The sequence below is a fragment of the Herpailurus yagouaroundi genome, unplaced genomic scaffold (genome assembly GCF_014898765.1).
Source record: "Herpailurus yagouaroundi ecotype Mexico unplaced genomic scaffold, PumYag 141, whole genome shotgun sequence".
NCBI lineage: Eukaryota > Metazoa > Chordata > Mammalia > Carnivora > Felidae > Herpailurus > Herpailurus yagouaroundi.
This window is the reverse complement of record NW_024412396.1, coordinates 12,274,729-12,293,594: the sequence shown is the minus strand read 5'-3', so window position 1 is coordinate 12,293,594 and position 18,866 is coordinate 12,274,729. Positions and strand designations below refer to the sequence as shown.

General features: G+C 40.9%; 1 protein-coding gene across 6 annotated transcripts in view; it reads right to left on the bottom strand.

Moving 5' to 3' along the window:
- The window catches only part of NPAS3 (neuronal PAS domain protein 3), an 865,567-nt gene that overhangs the window by 116,578 nt on the left and 730,123 nt on the right, over nucleotides 1–18,866 (bottom strand). For all 6 annotated transcript variants that reach the window (XM_040476899.1, XM_040476900.1, XM_040476901.1 and 3 more), the window contains one exon: nucleotides 11,771–11,945. In XM_040476899.1, coding sequence (XP_040332833.1) covers nucleotides 11,771–11,945 — 175 coding nt within the window. The remainder of the gene's footprint in view (nucleotides 1–11,770; nucleotides 11,946–18,866) is intronic.

Genomic DNA, 18,866 nt, shown 5'->3' with positions numbered 1-18,866 from the left:
CTGCTTTTGTGAAATAGAAAGTATTTCCCTAAATATTAGTCAAATTTTTAACTCATTTTTCTTTTATCAATTATATAAAAATTTGCCTCATTTTTACTAACAGTAATTTAGTGGATCAACAGAAGACTTTGACCCTCCTCCAACATTAACACTTGCTCCACTTAAACAGATGGTTGGACCAGGAAAGCAGAGTTTTAATTCTTTATGATGTCACTAATTTTGTCATTGTTCTTACTGGTATTTTTATTTGGAGAGGAAATTCCCTGACAAGGAAGAAGCATTGACCTGTAGACTGATATTTTACCAAAGGCACATGATATACTTTAATAAACTGTAAAGAGGAACAGCTTTGAACCCTAAGGGAATTTATATCTTAATATTTTATGAGCAATAGCATATGTAATTTAAAAATTTTTCCAGATTTTATTACTAGTTGATAAAAAAAAAAAAGTAAGCGTGGACAGATGGTATCATCAATCCTAATCATCTGAAAGCCTGAGACTTGAATAATTTCTAGAGTATTAACCATTATTAGCTCCTGGCTAAAGACTGACCACAGGTACATTTTTATATTTTTCTATTATCTTAGGTCCATTACAAGGCCTCTCAATATTTCCTCTCAAGGTCTACTCACTACTTTTGGATGAAAGAAATACCTCTTGGGTGTTTGGGGGGCTCAGTCAATTAAGCATCTGATTCTTAATTTCAGCTCATGATTTCATGGTTGTGAGATCCAGCCTCATGTTGGGCTCCATGCCCAAGTTAAGAGTCTCTCTCTCCCTCTGCCCTTCCATGCCCCCTCTCATGCACGTTCTCTCTCTCTCAAAAAAAAAAAAAAAAAAAAAAAAAAGAATGAAAGAAAGAAAAAAAAGAAAGAAATAGCCTCTTGAATAGTTTCCTTTACTTCCAGTCTACTCTATTTAACACATCCTGCACATTCTTGATAAAACAAAGGATCGGGTATCATGTCCAGTGATAATAAGTTACCTGTAGACAGGAATCAGGATAATATTGGAAGAATATGCTAATAGAGCTGCCTAGGAAGGATGGAGGGTATAGTCTCAGCTGAGGTTGGACAGCTATTTTAGATGGCATGCTGAGAAACACTTTGATGGAATGGTTAATAATGGAAACTCTGGTACCTAGGCTCTGCACCTACTAACTATATGATTTTTATACATTAAAATTTTTTCTGTTTCTTTTCTTCATCTGTAAAATGGGAAAACAATGATACTTTCTTCATAGTATTTTGTGACGAATGAATGAGGTAATACATATAATGGATTTAGCAGCGTGTCTGACACTAGGTGACCATTCAATGAATATTAGTAGTTTTGTTGTACAGGGATTCGAGAGTCCACAGGTAGTTGTATAATGTGACCCACAGGGGAAGATCCTTCTAAATTCAAAATTTATTTCTGTATTTTTAAGTGATGAAATAGTGTCTTCATTGGGTCACTGCTCTGTTTAATAAGCTATACCCAGAACTTACCATACCAATCTCATATGCTTCTCCCTGGCACTCCTCTAGGATTGGGCTCCATCCTAGATGGGCATGCACCTTTGTTTCAGTGAGGAAGACAGGGCCCCTTCCTGCCTCCCAAATGCATCCCACTGTGCCCCTTGGGATGATTCTCCTGGAAGATCATCCTTACATCTTTGCTCTTAGGTTGGTTTTCATGCAGTACATGTGAGTCATCCCTCCTTATCAAAGCCATCCATAGACATTGAGCCTCTTCCTGATTTCTTATACCACCTGCCATTTTTATGCCTCACAAAATAGCAGCACTATTGTTGTTCTTGTCTCTCTGGTTGTTGCGTGTTGGTCTTCTGAGGATGATCAGTTTTCTAAGGGCAGATGTCACATCTTCCACCTCTTGTGTTCTCTACAAGCACCTGGCAAAGTGCCCCAAACACATAACCTGAGTTCAGATCCTAGGGCCATGGTCTACTCTGGTGTGAAGCAAACCATTTACTATCTCTAGTTTTGCTTGAGGGTCAGTGTGAGACATTCATTACTTAAACATGCCGACGCTTGTAACTGTAACACAGAGGTAACACATGACAAAAACTATTTGTTAGTATCATCATTAATGATCCTAGAATATTTGCAACAAATTATATCTTGAGTAGAAAAAACTAAAAAAAAGTCAGGACACTTTTCCAAAGCTAGCATTTCCTGAAATTGTTAACGAAATCAGTGGAAGGGGGACTGTTTGGGAGCACCTCCCATTCAGAACACTCCTATGTAGCTAAAAAGATCGATAATCTGAGGAACTGATATTCCTGTGAACCTATCATGCAGCCGGCATTTTTTTAGGTTAATTAAATAAAACACAACCCGAAGCCCACAACCCTGTGCATCAAAGTCCCTGACAGTCATGTGTATATTTGGCCATTGTCAGAGCAACTTGCTCCCAAACAAGCAATATTCATGGGCTGTTAATTTCAGGGTTGACGTTTCAAACCTGAGATAGTTCTCCCAAGACTGCTAACAGCAGTGGCTTGTAATACAGTGCTACCCTCCTCATACACCGCAGTGTCCAGATTGTCATCATCACACTTCTGCATGTTGTATTAACATGTCCCCCTCACATGATGGTCAGCTCCTGGAAGGCAGGGAGCATCATTTTTGTTGCCTCAGTACTTTGTGTAATATGTGTCACATATTAATGTGTGTAATTGTGTGTAATTGATTGCACATTACATTGATGTGCAATCAATGGCTACTGAACAGTTTACATAATCTCTGATATCAGGTGGGCCTGGATCCTGAATAAGAATTCACTCTAATTAATAACAACTAGAGAAAGGACACAAATTCTTCCCTCTCTCGAGCTAGTTTTGTCAACAGAAGCTAGGCGGTGTTTCCCATGGGTCCCAAGAAACCATGATTGTGTTTCATGAGCAGATACCTCTGGGAGGATCTGACTGACTCCTGATGGACTCCGTTTTTCTTCTTGCTTTCTTGCCACATCATGCCTGCCTTGGAAGACTGGTCCTGAAAGGAAAAGCCTGGAAAAGCCGCCCAGAGCCTGAGGCAGAGCAGAGGCCAAATGCAGAGAGACAATTTTGGCTGTGCCCTTGGCTGAGAAGGCACACAGCTAATGTGGACCAAGAGACTCGGGGCTGAATTTTGCCTATAATTGACTCAGATGCTACTGTTTATTGTGGTATAAGGTGCTTCGGTGTAGGGATGAAGGCAGGGCAAAGGAGTAGATGGAAGATTTTATCTACCTGAGAGCTGAGAGACTATATTTAACAAAAAGATGGTTTAGCTGATGAAATATGTGCATAAGGGGATAGTTAGGTTTCTCTCTGGATGTCAGAAGCCTCTTGGAGAAAATTGCTCTCCAAGGTCTGCTACCAGGGTTTTCTGTCCTTTCTCCATCTAGTTCCTAGGCTTTGCACCTACCCCAACTCTAACCTTGGCTGCTGAAGTAACTTGTGTGGTTTGTGCCAAGCCACTTGGGATTTCCATCACTTCCCCCCTGACACTCCCCCATCCGTAAAATAAGGATAACACACTGACCTGCCTCAGAGGGACAGTGTGTGAATTAACTCCTATAATTGGTGGTTTCTGTGCTCTGCATACCCGAAGCAGGATATGAGTGCCAACCATGTCAACAGCGGCCTGAGTGTGCTTTGCTTCTAAAAGCTGTACTCGGGAATAAATGCTTGGCAAAGGCCTGACAACTGGAAGTTGCAAACTTTACACAGAAGCAATATTTCCAGTATTTTCCCCAAGCAATCATGAGTAAATTGCTCACTAGGGGTGGAAATGGTTTCCAGCCAGTTCTGCCTCTTCTGATCTGTGCACCCTGCAAAGCTCAGTCAATGCCAGGTAACTGATCCTTCGTAAATCTGCTGTTTAGTGCAGATGAAGAATTCAGAATCGTATAATTTGGACAGGGATGAAATTTCTGTGCAGTGATATGTATTAAAAGCAAATAACTTGTGTTTTGTTCAAGGCAAGAGTTCTAGAAATAGAATCTATGATTTTTAATCATCCAACGACAAAGACAGCACTTTTTTTGTTTGTTTTAATGAAGAGGGACAGATCACCCATTGACAAGTTGTCCTGGATTTCATTTCAGAAACTCTGCAAATGTACCCCGTATCACCATAGGTAAAGAAAAGTCAAAATTATGACCTAGAAAGCAATATAAAATAACTCTTAAAAGTAATGGGTTGAAAAAATTGATCTTCTAAACCTTCATTAGACGGTTTAGAAAAAAATGTTACCTACAAATGGAGTGAAACTATGGTGTATTTTGATAAGAGTCCCGTGTTTCTATTATTGAACAAACCATTTGATAACCCTTGGATCCCATTATATTAATTTATGGAAAAGCTGCCCTTTGTTTTGAGTTGCAACAACTGTGATTTAACTTCTGGAAGAGAAAGTTTGTTTCAGAATGGCAAGCAGAGCTATGGTGAGATCCAACATCTTCTTTGGGAACAAAAGAGAGGCTGTTCTCCTGCAGCCAAGGGAGTCACCAACATGGGTTTGGAGGTGTCAGTTTTTTCAACCCATTGTTTTTAACAGTTATTTCATATAGCTTTCTAGGTCATAATTTTGACTTTTCTTTACCTATGGTGATACGGGGTACATTTGCAGAGTTTCTGAAATGAAACCCAAGACAACTTGCTGAGGGATGATCTGTCCCCCTCATCACACACAGACAAGTTCACAAAAGTGTGAGAACACACAAATGAAGGTGATGTGTGCCTAGGCCTTGCATGCCAGAAGAGAGCCCTGGAAAATACTGATTCCCTTTTGTGGACGTTCCAGGTGATCTTGTTTAGCATAGCTGGGGATAAAAGCGACATTAAAAAAATAGTCTACTTTCTGGGTGCCTGGGTGGCTCAGTCGGTTGGGCATCCAACTTCAGCTCAGGTCCTGATCTCGCGGTCCGTGTGTTCGAGCCCCGCGTCGGGCTCTGTGCTGACAGCTCAGAGCCCGGAGCCTGTTTCCGATTCTGTGTCTCCCTCTCTCTTTGCCCCTCCCCTATTCACGCTCTGTCTCTCTCTGTCTCAAAAATAAATAAACGTTAAAAAAAAAATAAAAAATAAAAAGAGTCTACTTTCTGCATGAAAAACAATGGTACTGCATCAGGGTAGTGTGTCTGAGGCAAAAGAAGAACTGACTTGGACAAGTCAGTCTCTGGAATGGCACTGGCTTGTTTCTAGTGCATATGCGTCATCTTCATTCAGGGATGGCAAAAGAGGATTTCTATTTCATTTCTAAATAACAGTGCTATAGCTAAGGGAAATAATTTTGCATATGTAATTTTTTGGATAAAGGCTGAATTTATGCATAAGTGATGATCTCTTTGGGTTATGAAAAGATTCGTTTTGGTTAGGCTGCTTTCTGACTACTAGATTGGACACATACATGTGCACATGGGCATTAACAGGAGGCAGGCCAGTTTTGGCTAATTGCGAACTAGTCTGGATCATGGCTACGGCTACAGTAGAGATGCATTTTATATGCGATTCATCAGAGATAACCGTGGTACATTATCTGGTGGATTTATCTTTGCTTATATTGTATGAATATGGAAAGGAATTAAATGTGTGTTTACAGTTTGATAAACATTCAACATAAATTATACATTTTAATTTCATTTATTAGTTGGGGACCATGGAAAGCAGAAATTTCATTGCAGGCAAACTGCCATTCAGATTGAAGGATTAGCAGTTTCCTGAAAAAGTACGCATATTGCAAAACAAAATTCATTTCCATCTCAAGTGAGTCACCACATGGTTTGTAGTTACTTGGTGTAGTCAGAGTTTTAGAAAGGCAAAAGTAGAAAGTAACTCACGCTAGTGACTATACGGTTTGTATATTACACTTCTAGTGGATCCAACGTTGCCATCAAGAGTAAATCTAGTGCTAATAAACGTCTTACGTTCGACAACTTGAATGTTGTAGTCACCACGCAAATTATTAAGCTGTTGATGTCTAAAAGAACTCGGTCTGGTCTTTTAGCATTAGCATGCGGAGCCGTCTCCATGATATTATCTTACCATATAACGACTTCAAAAATCTCACAGAGATTAACGGTGATAACATAATTCCAGAAAGTTGCCACTCTATATGTAGAAATATATTGGCAATAAAAACCAGTCACTGTGTGCCTTTCCCCAGTAGGGGATCTCTCACTTTTCTTTGATTTTTAAAGGCTTCAGATCAATAACTGGAGTGACATTATTAACAGCTCCCTCAACACCTTGGCCAGCGCTAATATTAAATCCATTACACCTTCTGTTTGACATTTGCAGTACAGCAGAAAGTGCTGTAGATACAGTCACATTGTCTGGGGACTGAGGTTGGATGTGGGGTTAGTAAGATGGTTTCCCTTGCCTGACTTCTAAATTCAGTTCATTGATAGGAAACTTGAACAACAACAACAACAACAACAACAAGAATCAAAGAACATCACCCCACCCCCACCGATAGTACATTAGATGGTAAATAATTCACCCTTAAAGATACAAGTGTATCTCATATCTCAGCAGTTTTTGAAACAAAATAGCAACCTGATCCTCAGATAAATTTTTACATTCATTATTGTTACTCCTAACCGTTTATTCCTCTAATTACATCACTTATTGTGAACACTGTCTAATGAATTCTGAGGAATTGTGTTCCTGTAGAATCAAGGGCTGATCAAATTTACCACAGCACAGACGCATAAGTAGAAAATGCAGATGATTTCCATGCAGGCAAGGACTCAACTGCTTCAGTTCTGCTTGTCTTTAAAAGATTCAGGATATAGAGTAGGCATAATAGCGTGAAGATCATACTATGAGATGATGATGTTAACTCCCCCCCCCCCCCCATAACAGGGTAGGTCTGCCTGAAACTTGAGACAGAGCGCAGTAACCTCTACGTTAGACAATCAATGGTTAACCATGCTGCTACAGTTATTCTTTTTAAAAATTTTTTTTTTCAACGTTTATTTATTTTTGGGACAGAGAGAGACAGAGCATGAACGGGGGAGGGGCAGAGAGAGAGGGAGACACAGAATCGGAAACAGGCTCCAGGCTCTGAGCCATCAGCCCAGAGCCCGACACGGGGCTCGAACTCACGGACCGCGAGATCGTGACCTGGCTGAAGTCGGACGCTTAACCGACTGCGCCACCCAGGCGCCCCTCTGCTACAGTTATTCTTGACCAAAAGTACTGTCTCATACATTTTGCTAAATTGTCTACATCCTGGGGCAGTGTAGATTTCTCTCTCCATGAGCTCGTACCCATTCAATAAGCTGCAAGAACCTCTTGTCCTGGCTGGGCCCCTGCAGTTGGGACTTGATTGTTAGCTAGTGGGAAACAAACCATTGGAGACAGAAAGGACATTTCATGTTAAAGTGAGAGACGGGACAGAGAAAGTTGCCTGGGAGGTTAAGTGGAAAAGCAGATTACCAGAAGCCTGTAGGTTATCTTATTTCAGACAGAGACCCCGCTCCCCACCAACCACTGCATACTTATGTATGTATACAGGAATAGAAGACCTGGAAAGATAGGAAACATAGAACGCACATGAACAGTGGTCATTTTGGGGTAGTGGGATTTTTGGTGGTCTTTATTCTTTTCTGCATTCTCTAAACTTTTTACAGTAAGAATGAGTTAGTTTTATAATTAGAGAAAAAGAATAAAACCCAATTTTACGACCTCACTTAAGGAATATAACACTTTCAGAATAAGGAGATTTTTTTTTTCTCAACATTTATTTATTTTTGGGACAGAGAGAGACAGAGCATGAACAGGGGAGGGGCAGAGAGAGAGGGAGACACAGAATCGGAAACAGGATCCAGGCTCTGAGCCATCAGCCCGGAGCCTGACGCGGGGCTCGAACTCCCGGACCGCGAGATCGTGACCTGGCTGAAGTCGGACGCCCAACCGACTGCGCCACCCAGGCGCCCCCAGAATAAGGAGATTTTTAAAGTTCCTCCAGATTTTTTGAAGGAGCTGCTCTTCTGTTTATTAAGCACTTAAAAGATGCAGCACTGAGGTGTATTAAGAGAAGAAGACAGCACTCATAATCCCAAGATTACAGAATCATTGAAAGTAATGAAAAGATACACGCAGATCTGGAAAAAGAAAAGGTCCCATCAGGTCCCAGAGGTTGTATGCTCCCCCTGTCCCCCTGTTTCAGGAGCCTCAGGTTGATACCAGCTCTTCCAAAATGTTTAGACCTACATAGGCAGGCACTCTAGAACGGTGTAACTTTTCAAACAAGGCCTCTCATGTATTTTTCCTCTGCCTGCTTTAAGATTTCTCTAAAAGAAATACCGTATTTACTTCAACTATGACTGACGATGCATACATATCAAATATTTATTTGGGTTTCCAATAGTCAAGAGATTCCTCCCCCCCGCCCCGGCCATTATCTTGAGACTGGTTCAAGATAAGACAGTCACAGGGCTGGGAGTTCAAAGAAACAGAATTCTTATTACGGCACAGTATCACTGCCTGTTAGGCTGGTTTAGTCACTTATTTCCTTTTATTATAATGCCAAATGTTATTTAGATTTCAGTCATTTAGTAATGCTACACTGAACACATCAGGGCTTCTGAAGAAGTCCATACCTTCATTTTCATAATCACCACATATTGATATCCCCTTTCCAACAAAATTACACTACTATTTAAAAAAGAATCTGTGTTTCATCATCGTTTAAAAGATTACGATGCAATGAACAAGTCTTCAAAAATGTCCCCTCATATTATTAAGAATTAGGAAATCTTGTTAAAATTCCTTCAGCCTGTAAGAAACATAAGCAGCTTTGGGATGTAGTGCCTGACATGAACTTTTTCAGTAATTCCCTTGGAGCAGTGATCTGCATTAGTGAAGATATTTAGTTAAAGGTAGCACCTTGAGCTGCTTTTCAGTATTTGAGCAGTCAGTCTAATTGCCTTTTAAGCCTCAGGTTGAAAATAACCAAGGCTACAGATTTTTAAGGCAAAGTAAGTTTCACATTTTGTAATAGTAAGAGATAGACTCTTCATCAAGGAAGAGAAACCCTTCTTACACGACTGTCGCTAATGAGCCCCGGCTGTTAAGAAATGTAGAAAGCAGAATTTTCAATTTTACTAGTTAGGCTGGCTCAAAGAAGGCTGGGAGGGCCGGGAAAGAAACCAAGGAGATTGTCAATCACACTTCAATGTTGAACGACACAGTAACTTTAAAGGAGATATGTTATTCTTCTAATATCCAGAATTAAAAGATTCTAAGTGGGAACTGAGTTCTAACAGTGTGCCTAGAGTTGTTTTATGTATCCTGGGGCTTCGTGGAAGGCATGGGATTGATCAGAGTCCTTATAATCAATCTTAAACCAGTTTGATTTTGACCTGAGCTCGAGATATCCCTGCAGAACTGGTTTACAGGCTGTGGTTTGTTTTTTTTCTCCCAATCAAAATCTTTTCCAAGTGACAAGTTACTTACCCTTAACATGTGTTTGGGGAGACATGAAGCTCAATATGAATCAACAGTGTGACCTGGCTGCCAAGAGGACCTAATTCAACCTTAGGTTGTCTCAAGAAAAGTACAGTAGCCTAAACTGTGAAAGAGGACTGCCCCTCTGCTTTGTCCTCGTCAGAATACATCTAGAAGACTTCACTGAGTTCTCAGAGGGTCACTAACAAACTGAAGCGCAGCCGGGGGTGGGTGACTAGGGTGGTGGGGGTCTTAGGAACATGCCACTGAAAACGGTTGTAGGATTCCATGCTGTTTGACCTGAAAAAGGAGAAGGAAGCCAGGAGGGAGGGAGGGAGAATCTGGTGTATCTGACTTCACGTATTTGAGAGGCTAAGATGGTGAGGAAGCAGATTTGAAATGAGATCTGAAATGAGATCCCCAGAGGACAGATGTGGGGTCAGTGGGAGCCAAGTTAGATTTTGGCTCCATATTCAGAGAACTTTCTCTTGGAGCTGTGCACTAGTGGGCGGGGGGCAGCCTTGAGGTGTCTGAGCTTCCGACTGGGGCAGAAGGTTAGCCCTTGGTTTTGACAGAGAGGGAAGGCTGCCCAGAGGGAAGGCTGGAGATCCTCTCAACTTGAGAGTTTGTCAGTCAGGGAAACAAGGGTTTTATAAACTTGAACTCTTACACACTGAGTGTGGACAGTCCTGAGCTGCCAGGTTTCCCAATCCATCATCCAGAAAGGAAGAGTAAAAACCTATTTTCATGTGCTGCTTCTCCAATCTGCCCAGATAGGAATATTCTAATGACCAAAAGCAGTTTGAATGATCTCACTGACATATCTATTCAGTGAAGTCAGTGAGCAACGCTAGAGGAATGTATGACTTCCCTGTGAATGAATTATTTTCATTTGTAAATGGCCAAGGGTAGTCTCAAATACTCTCTCTTCTCATGTCTGGTGCTCACTGGAGAAAGAGGCTCATCAGTGCGGCAGAATGGTGTCCTAGAAGCTGCAGATAACTTAGCCAAGGAAACATGAATTGATTTTAGATGGAATCAACATATTTCCAAACAGGTAAATAGGTTATTTTTTTTCCCCCTTCTGTGTGAGCAAACATACTGTGGTTATTTTTAGGCAGGTCAAATTTAAGTATTTTCTTAGAATTATTTTCGTATTAATCTTAAGACAGGGTTTTTCCCCATGTTTCTTTCTACAAAACCAGTTTGCGTTGCAAAGCTGTTTCAAAACAACATATCAAGTAAAGTACAAGCATCTTTAAAGAGTGCAAAAATAATTTCCCAAGTAAGCAAATAAAACTTTGCACTTCAAATCAGGCCTTGATTCATTAAAAATCTTAAACTTCTCATGAGAAAAATTAACATTTAAACCACTGCTGCTTGGCCAAGCACTCCACCACACAAGAATATGAAATATCTCCTCTAAAAAAGTACAAAAAGGACAAAACCACAAATGTGGAACTTCAATTAATTTAAAGCCCCAATCAGCAAAGAATAAATCCTTCGCAGATCTAATTACCAGCGCTCTCGGAAGACCCAGGCCGACCAGCCAATCTTCCCCGTGTTTGAACAGCTTGATGAACTAGGGGACTGATGGATATCAAGTCATTTTGTTTAATTTATAAATGGATTTTCCCCTAATACTTAAATTATCATCAGTACAACACAATGAAAATGGGAACATTCTGAATGCAAAGTCTATAAGAGTCCTGGAAGGAATCCCAATGAGGAATGTCACCTCTGTTCATTCCTCTATACAATTGATCTAATTAAATACTGAGGGTGGAAAGGCAGTTTAAAATGTAGCCATTTCTGTTTTCTTTTTAGCCTTAATTTATCTGTTCACATCTTTCAAGTACCTTCTGATGCTTACAAAAAAAAAAAAAAAAAAAAAAAAAGAAACCAAGATTTCTGCAAGTCCCTAATATTTTTAATTCTCTACGAGCTAATAGTCAAGGAACCTTTATTATAGATTTTGCTGAAAAATAATAAATAAATGCATTACATTTAGCCATGGTGACAATAAAAGGAAGAGGGCTTTCCAAATCTGAACCTTTTCCCTCTAGTAATTTGAAAGAGAAACTAAAGGAACTAGTACCTTCTCTATGTATTGTTCAACTGAAATTAGATCTCAGGATTATACTTATTAAAATGTCTCCTTATTTTCAAATCTCCTCCTTATTTAATTACTGCATGGGACAGAAAGCTGCATGGAATTGTTAAATACCATTAGACCTATTTATAGTCTCTTCACACGGGCAACTCGAGTGCAATCGTTGGCAAAGGTCCTGCCCACCATCCCACACGACGGAATCGCAATTCCCACCTGGCTCAGGGGTCTCCGACTGGGAGGAGGAAGATGCTGAGCTGGCCCCATCCTCAGCGGTGCCCTGCGAGAGGAGACCCCGCCCAGGCGGGAGCTTCATGCCCAGCTGCTCTGCCATCTCCACGTGGTCCCCCGGGTGGACATAGTCAAAGACGCTGCTGCCTGTCAGCTCCACCTAGAGGGGGAAGAGAAAGGGTGGAAAGAAAGGTGTCACAGCTTCTCCGTTTTCAAATTCAGCACGGTTGTGATTCAGATCTTCAGCAGGAAAGGAAATATGTGCAGACCCCAGAAACCATCCTGGTTCTCAGTCTTTATCCTTAAGTGCTTAGGGATTCTTGAAGTTGAAAGACAAAGGTTGTTTTTGTAGGTCTTTAGTTAGCGATTGTTGAGCCCAGTTTTTTCGCATGTACTGTTGTTTGCATGAAGCCAAAACATTCTGGGAAATGTGGATGAGTCTGCCTCTCTCGTTCAGCTGTTTTATCCACGCATCATCAAATACTTGCATGTTTGATGTCAACCGGATGATTGACTGAATCCTACGGTTTTCTTATTGAGAAGTTTGGGCTTTGTAGAGAAACAGCCAGAGATAGCGGATGAGTATTTTCCTTAAAATACACAGAATTCCAAGATGTGTATTTATACATACCAGCTTTTTTCTACGTAAAATTTAGATGGAAGAAGTGCTGCTTACAAAGAGATGCAAAGGCACAATGTTTTCATTACATATTACTCATTAGTTTGGTATCATATGGACAATCTTCCATGCGAAAGAGGTCAGCTGGGGTCTGAACCCACCATTTTTTTTTTTTTTTTCCTGACAGTATCCGCTTGTTTTGCCTTCACTCCAATAAGATACACGGTACAAATCTCCTTGAGGGAGAAAATGTTTTATTTTGTATACTTTTTGTATCAGGATGATTCTACAGGTAGGGAATGAACAACAGGTATCAGAAGGGGGTCGGCTGAAATGGAGGCACTGCCTTAGTTCCATGCTGTGAGGCGTGGCCCCTGTCTAGCTTGTATGCTGTTCTAAGAAGCTGTGTGCTGTCTAAGGGATTGGCTTTACCTCTGTACTCTTCTGATGGTATAATTCTTACCTCCTTCCAAGAAGAGCAGTAACGCTCCTAAAATAACATTGGGTTACAGCTACTATGACAGGGAGAGATGTGTCAGCAACTAAACAAGAAAAAGCTCTTTCCTGGGTCCCTGATGGGTTTCCTTAGTCCTCGGGGGTTTAATGGTCTCAGGCCAGCTATGATGCACCCACGTGCCAGAAGTTCAGACTCTCCTGTTTCTTGGTGGATATGTCCCTACAACTCCTTGCTACCTCATCTCCCTTTCCTGGGGGATTTGCAGCATCCCTCCAAATTCCACCTGAGAGCCTACACTCTTTCTTCCAAGAAGGAAGGTCAGCAGTGGGCGAACTGTCACAGAGAGCGTAATGCCCGGAGCAATTATTATCCCCAGAACTCCAAGTCCCAGCAAAACGATCACATCTACTCCCGGACACCATTTGATTAAAATCGTAACAGGCTACTCATCTTCAACATCTATCAATTAACGGAGGTACAGCCAGAAAAATGGAAGGCTAAATTCAGTTTGGTTAATAGCTATTCCTGAAAAGGCTTGCATAACTTTTACCGAAAATGAGGTACTTTCTCTTTGCTATTAAATTACACTCTCCTACTGTATTACCCGACTACTGACTCCATCATTTTACAATAACTATTTCCTCCATTTGATATTGTTACAGAGCGTAAATCAGGATTCATAAGTGATCAGTTCCTACCCTCTGGGAGGGAGGGATTACATGGAAATAATCCCTTTAATGTGCGCCTTGCCTCTAAGCATTTCACACAGCAATAAATGGGTAAACTGACTTTGAGCAATTAAGAAATTAAATGAAACTAATAAAATGTGTGTTTTAATATTTCTTGATGGTTATTTTGTTTGGGGATTAGTGGATATGAGGAAGTCACTCTCATTTTGCACGGAGTCCGACTGCAGCACTTTAATAAATATTTCTGTCACTTCGCAAACTCCGAGTCTTCCTTTAATACTGCAATGTGCCTTTTGGCACAGACCACAGATTGTGATAAGATGACAACACAGGTGGGAGATTAATAGATTTTTTAGGGGTGCCGGCTATTGAATATTCATGCAAGTCAGTCTTACGGCGAGGAGGAGTAGGCCGCTGTCTCCACAGCCTGCTTTGCTCGGGTGTGCAGGCATTTCCTTTCCATGATATAATGGATGTGCCACGTACAGCACAGCTAGAGCAAGACTGAGTCACAGTGTGCTGTGTCACCGTCCTCCAGTGACCCCAAGGGATCTTCCACCAGGATACCCTGAAGCCTAATAGTGGACAAAGACTATGATAGGATCAAATTCTCTCTGTATGTGTCACACTCAAGGTCACACAGCCTAGGGGAAAGTACAAACTACTTGGAGTCCTAACTTGACTTGGAGATGAGAATCTTTTCCTCCTGTGCTGTATAACCTTGGACCATTCATTTAACGTCCCTGGGTTTTTACTTTCCTACTTAGAGTTGGCATTTAAGTGGCTGTCCCGCCACTCTGTAGGACTCTGGGGGGCACCACCCACGTCGGATTCTACACAGAGGGCCCCCCCCCCCCGGCCACCTCCCTGGGAGTGTCACTCCTTGGGAATGGTGTAAGGCGGGGGCCCTAAGAGCTGAGTTGAAAACAAGACTTGCTCGACCTGTCTAGGGCCTGAGTTTGAAAATCGAGTGAAGCCATGTAGAAGAAATTACTTTTTAAGAAACAAGCAACAAAATAAATGCCTGCTGTTGTTGCTGCTGTTTGGCGGATAAGAAAGGATGGCACCCAGACATACATACTCCTACCTACCTGTGGTGAGGCGTTCTTACGGTGTGTGTGGGGGGGGCTTTGGGACATGGCTTTAATCAGAGGGTGCAGCAGGAGTGATGCCTGCTTTGAGACTCAACTACAGCACTAACACTATGGGTAGCTACCAACCACCGTGTACAAGTCCCTTCCATACTTTTCTCTGACTCTTCCTCATAACCCTCTTTTGAACTGTTTCGGTAATTCCCGTTTCACAGAAGAAGAACCTGAAGAGTAGAAAAGGCTGATGGCGGAGGTAGAATTTGGTTCCAAGTCTGCCTTGACATCCTGCCACTTCTCGGATAGTGTGTCTACAGTCAGAGAGGCTGAGCAGGGACCTCTGAGCTCCTCCCATCCTTTAGCTTTACTCTGTTGAGAACACTGAGTGCCATGGATGGGGGCGGCAGGCCAGGGGCAGGCAGCCCGCTCAACCCCATAGCTTGAGGAGGCTTTGCCTTCAGACTCTTAGGCCGAAAAAAGATGAGAAAGCAGGTGTACTAAACTGAAAACGATACGGGGCTCGACAAAACTCTATGGGCCTTGAGTCCTCCTCCTTACGTCTTACATTTGTCTAGCACTTTCTTTTTTCTTCAGTTTTTTTTTTTTCTTTTCCTTTTCTTTTAGATAGAGCAAGTGAGTGGGAAAGGAGAAGAGGGGGAGAGAGAGAATCTCAAGCAGGCCCCACACTCGGCACGGAGCCCAACACGGTGCTCCACCCCATGACCCTGGGATCATGACCCGAGCTGAAATCAAGAGTCTCACACTTAACTGCCTGAGCTACCCAGGCGCCTCTGTCTAGCATTTTTAATATTCCTCACACTGCTTTTCAATTCACTTTATTAGATTTTAGAGCTGGAAGAGACCTTACAAACCGTCCATTAATACCCTCTTATTTAATAGGTGAGAAGTTAAAAACGCTTGTTCAAATTTACCCAGCTGTTTGCTGGTAGAAGTAGGGCGGTAAGCCCAGCTGGCTAACTCAGTTAACCACTTTTCTCACCCCTTGTCTGCTTTTCTCTCTTAGGAAGGCTGGCTAGAACTCACCTGCCACTAAATTCTGTGTCGCAAAATACACCACAGGAGCCAAGACTGGGGATCTTTTACTTGGGAAACAGACGTTACCTCATGTTACCTTGAAATAGGAAAAAAAAAAATACAGCTCCAATCCAATGGTACTATAGTTAATTAGGTATCTTCACATCCTCAGTTACCAACTCTTCCAAAACTTGCCTGCTGAGAACTAGGACTAGGGTCTTACACACAGTAGCTCTACAACAAATGTTTGCTGAATGAATAAAAGATAGACATTGAGGCCTGTGCTTGCTTCGAACAAGTGTAGGATGGTTCTTTTATATTATTCATGGCATGATTATTATAACATTTGCCCTGTAAAATGAGGTGCCATATATAGCACCATAATATATTTATTTCCAATAAGTATTTATTGAATGCATTGAGACTTCTGCCTTCTTCTGTAAAAGGCAACTGAGCTTAATGGAGGACAGAACTATAAAAATGCCAGGAAAATACAGGTTTTAAGGAACCCTTTAATACAGCCATCTTTTGTAACCCCCTCTCTGCAATCTATGATAGAGCTGTGGTTAGCCGGTTATCCAAATGTTCACATAGTTTCATTAAGTATCCTTTCAAGTTAATGGGAGAAATTCGGAGAAATTTTATTTTATATCAATTATGACCTACATAATGGAAACGTATACCTTTGTGCTCTTCTGATTAGTGCAAACTGCATTGTGAGGCAAATATGAGACACTCTTCACTTTCTAGTAAGTCCGATCACCTTATGTGGTGGTAAAAAAAAAAAAAAAAAAAAAAAAAAAAGTTTATTAAACTCAAGCACAGACCCAGGGACTTTGGGATGTTTCTCTAACCTAAGAAGGAAAAGTAAGCAGTGATGTTTTCAACCTTGCTCACTCAGTCCATCTTTACTCCAGCTTTGTGACGCCGAGAGAGAAATTCTTCTCTCATATTGCTTAGTGTGTTAGAAAACAGCTAAGAATGTGTAAGGGGCAGGAGAGAGCCAATGAGTAATAAGCAGTCAGATCCAGGAACAGCATTTCACTTAAATTCCTTTCTCCCTGTGCTTCCCCACTCAAAGCTACCATAGATTCCTCCAGAAAAGACTGTAGCAACTAGTGACATCTGCATAGTCAAGCTAAACCATGGCTTTCCTCAAATTTAATTCACATCCTGTTAGCTTGCATGCAATTTGCACACTAGACACAGTTGATTTGGTAACTCTGAAGTTTCCTGGAAAAAAATGTAAATATATTATACAGTGGTTTCAGTTGACTTTTCCATGTAGGGTCACTGTACCCTGCTGGTAGATAGGATGGGGGACTAATTTGTCTTCTCATACATCAAGCAAGCATGTCAATAGCCTTCGCTTGGCCCCCTGGGGTGAGCAAATACTTTTTAAGTACAGCGATGTACTAACAGTGCAACTCATTGAATTCAGTGCCCCTTCGACTGAGATGGCTGGGTACAAATGAGGAACAGGTAGCAAGGTTGCCAGTCATCTCCATAGTGGAACAGCTTAAGGAAGATGCTTCTTTCTTTCTTTAAAAATATTTCAGTCTTAAGAAGAACACAGCGTTCATTTTTGGCACATAAAAAATATCACTTAAAACCTGCCATGTAACATACAATTTCCTTAACCTTTTGTAATTTTTGTTTTAAAGAGATTTTTTTTTTTTCGGATACTGATTCTTTTTAAATAAGCTCAACTTAATTTTAAATTAAGTAACGATAGGGAAGAAAAAATGAATAGTTATATGTATGTGTGTTACACATATGTGTGTATATGTTTATAAATGGTAAGATTATTTTATTTCCCATTCTTTTTTTTTTGTTTGTTTGTTTAAAGAGATTTTTGCGAGCATTGAGATTGCTGGGAGGACTGGAGGCATTTTGGGTTCAGCCCTTTTTCCAGAGTGCTTTGCAGCTGGGCCCCACTCCTACCGAGGATGGCAGCAAAATTCGACACAAGGTCAGACCTGAGAGAACAATATGTTAGTGGCAAGTGGTTTGGAGAATGAACTCCCAGGTTAGGCTTTCAGATCTACTGTAAGACCCTGGTTAGAAAATACCCAGGATAAGATGGAAATTCTATCTCAGCATGGCAGGTTAGGATCTGTAGTTTTTTGGGGGTCCCATTTATATTATTGAGGGATAATAAAGTGATAAAAGAATAAAATATAATAAGATGTGATAGCTTGATTAGCATAGGTTTTCTTTGGATTTACTGGTATCTTAATGCCATCTTCATAACTTCCTACGTATTGCAGAACTCTCCTGAATATTTATGAACTGTTTTGACAGCAACTTGATGTTCTTTACTGCTCTGTCTCATTCTATGTATTTGCTGACTTATCTGAAGAAAAACGCATAAAAGCATTGGGTCTGTTACAGAAATACATGTATAAATTAGTAGAACAAGAAGAAAGAAAGGTTCTATATCAGAACTATGAGGTAGAATGAAACATCCTTGCAATGTCATCAAATAAGAAACCGAATCCAACTCTCTTCTTACAGATATGTTAACAGAGCTCTCCCTTAGAAGAATTTGAGCTAAAAGATACCATATCATGTGTTTATTTTATCTTCAGAAATAAACATTTCAGCTCCTTTGGGAATCAGTGAGGCCAAGTACTTTCTCGTTGTTGTTTTTTGTATGCTTTTCTATAACCCCTGGAGTGCCCGACTTGAGAATTTGCAACCACAGCATCCAAAGAGACTCTAGCCTCACCTAGTTCTGAACTTTGATTAAGAAGTGCCAGAAGATAATTCCAGTGGATTTCTTAGTTCTCAGAGAAGAAAAAGAAAAAAGCTGTTGGAGAAATGGAACAAAAGGAGAAACAACAAATTGAGGATACTGCTTCAAATTTAGGCACAGTTATGCGGAACAGCATGCTGCTTTTATGACTATCACTCCCAACAGTTGAATTGATCAAGGACACTGTTAAATATTCAAAAGTGTTAGATGGGTCATTACTTAGAATACAATTGAGCATATTTGAATACTTCTAGAAGTAGTCTGGGTATAAAACAGATCCAGACTTTTGAAGTCTCCCCCATTTTTTTTCCTGCTTAAGAAATAAATTATATACTGTATTTCATTTTTTTCTTCCTATGGTTCAGGTATTTCTCCATCACTGGGTATTATGAAAGCAGTGGTCCTACAATAGTTTTGATATGTCAATATCCTTTT